The 1,759-nt window shown below is 42.6% G+C and overlaps 1 protein-coding gene across 1 annotated transcript in view; it reads left to right on the forward strand.

Moving 5' to 3' along the window:
* Positions 1–1,759, forward strand: part of SYCP2L (synaptonemal complex protein 2-like) — a 101,801-nt gene that overhangs the window by 52,661 nt on the left and 47,381 nt on the right. Inside the window, exons 18-20 of the mRNA XM_011989693.1 lie at positions 9–79; positions 267–411; positions 1,323–1,372. Coding sequence (XP_011845083.1) covers positions 9–79; positions 267–411; positions 1,323–1,372 — 266 coding nt within the window. The remainder of the gene's footprint in view (positions 1–8; positions 80–266; positions 412–1,322; positions 1,373–1,759) is intronic.

Consider the following 1,759-nt stretch of genomic DNA (forward strand, 5'->3'; position numbering starts at 1 on the left):
TTGAACAGTCATCCAGCATCTCTTCTGTTGCAAACGTTTTATTAGAAAGGATTTTGTCATCCTGTACAACAGCAACTTGGTTGCGAATTGACTGATGGAATAATCCTTTACTTCCTCTCCATACTTCTTTGCCTTTATATTATATAAGAAAGCCCAGGCTTCTAGAAGGGTACTTCTCTTATCTCTAGCTTTGTAGAATATGTTTAGTTGTACATAAGAGGCACTAACACCCCTTTAAAATTCTCATTTATGATCTGTGCTTGTAGAAGTCTCATTACAGAAAACATCTCTTCTCTGAGAGTGATCAAGATTCGAGTACCAGTGAACTGTCTTGGATCAGTAACCAAAAAAGGAAATCCCTAAAATCATATTCTGGTAGAAAGAAGACAAGAACCAGAAGTAGTATGAGCAGTAAGTCTGGCATGTCTTCTTTTGAATCACTTTTCAAATAGTGATTTTCAAATGAGATATTTATTTTTCGGTATGTAATGGGAGTGGGTCCAAAGAAAGATATGATCATGGGGCCAGCTTTCCCTGCTACAGTTACACTGGAAAGGCAAAATGTACTGTGTACATGAGATGGAAGAACGTGAAATTAACCAACAGTTGTTACAGATGAGTTTTGTATAAATGGCGTAGAAATTCAGATAAGAGGAATCTGTCATGAGCTGGAATCATCAGGAAAATCTTCAAGGAAGAGGTGGGTGGGACTTGATTTTTAACCCTTGGAAAAAAGAATAGGATTGTGAAGAGGAGAAAGGGAAACATTATTAGGCAGGTAAAACCACAAGGGCATGCATGGTGGCTCACGCCTCTAATCCCAGCACTTTGGGAGGCCAAGGTGGGAGGGTTGTTTGAGACCAGCCTGGGCAATGTGGTGAGACCACACCTCTACAAAATTAAAACATTAGCTGGGCATGATGGTGTGTGTCTGTGGTCCCAGCTACTCGGGAGGCTGAGGCAGGAGGATTGCTTGAGCCCAGGAGGTCAAGGCTGCAGTGAGCAGTGATCGCGTCACTGCACTGCAGCTCAGGTGAAAGAGTGAGACCCTGTCTCAAACAAAACAAACTACAAGGGCACAACAAGGATGTGAGGGTGACATTCAGGGACAAAGTCTGGAGCAGAGAATTCATGCTGAGTGGTGAGGAACTGAATGGTGAGGAGCAAGGTTGAATATAGAAAGGATCTTAAGAGGCGACATTTCAGGAAGCTGTAGGAAGTGGGAATTGCTTTTAGCCTTAGCATATTGGGAGAGGGAGTAGTGAATTTTTATGCCTCATGAGTTAATGTATATGTTGTGTACTTGTTTTCTTTCAATTTAGTCTTGCCAGTTTTCCCTCCCAGTAGTGGCAGTGACCGTGAGAAAGACCAAGTAAGTACATTTTATCTGGGTTGATGTGTGCCCTACGAGTTAAACGGCATTTATTTCCCCAAAAACAACTTTCAGAAGTATGAAAATAACAAAATATTGGTTTACTGATATGTGAATCACTGTCAATGGAAATTGCAAGGACTTCTAAACGTTTAATATGACTCTTGGGTAAGTATTTAGGGTCTTCTATGCTGGGCGTGCTGGCTCATGCCTGTAATCCCAGCACTTTGGGATGCCAAGGCGGGTGCATCACTTGAGCTTGGGAGTTCGAGACCAGCCTGGGCAACATGGTGAAACCCCGTCTTTACAAAAAATACAAAAATTAGCCAGGTGTGGTAGCATGTGCGTATAGTCCCAGCTATGCAGGAGGCTGAGGTGGGAGGATGG

Source organism: Mandrillus leucophaeus, unplaced genomic scaffold, assembly GCF_000951045.1.
Source record: "Mandrillus leucophaeus isolate KB7577 unplaced genomic scaffold, Mleu.le_1.0 Scaffold36, whole genome shotgun sequence".
Classification (NCBI taxonomy): domain Eukaryota; kingdom Metazoa; phylum Chordata; class Mammalia; order Primates; family Cercopithecidae; genus Mandrillus; species Mandrillus leucophaeus.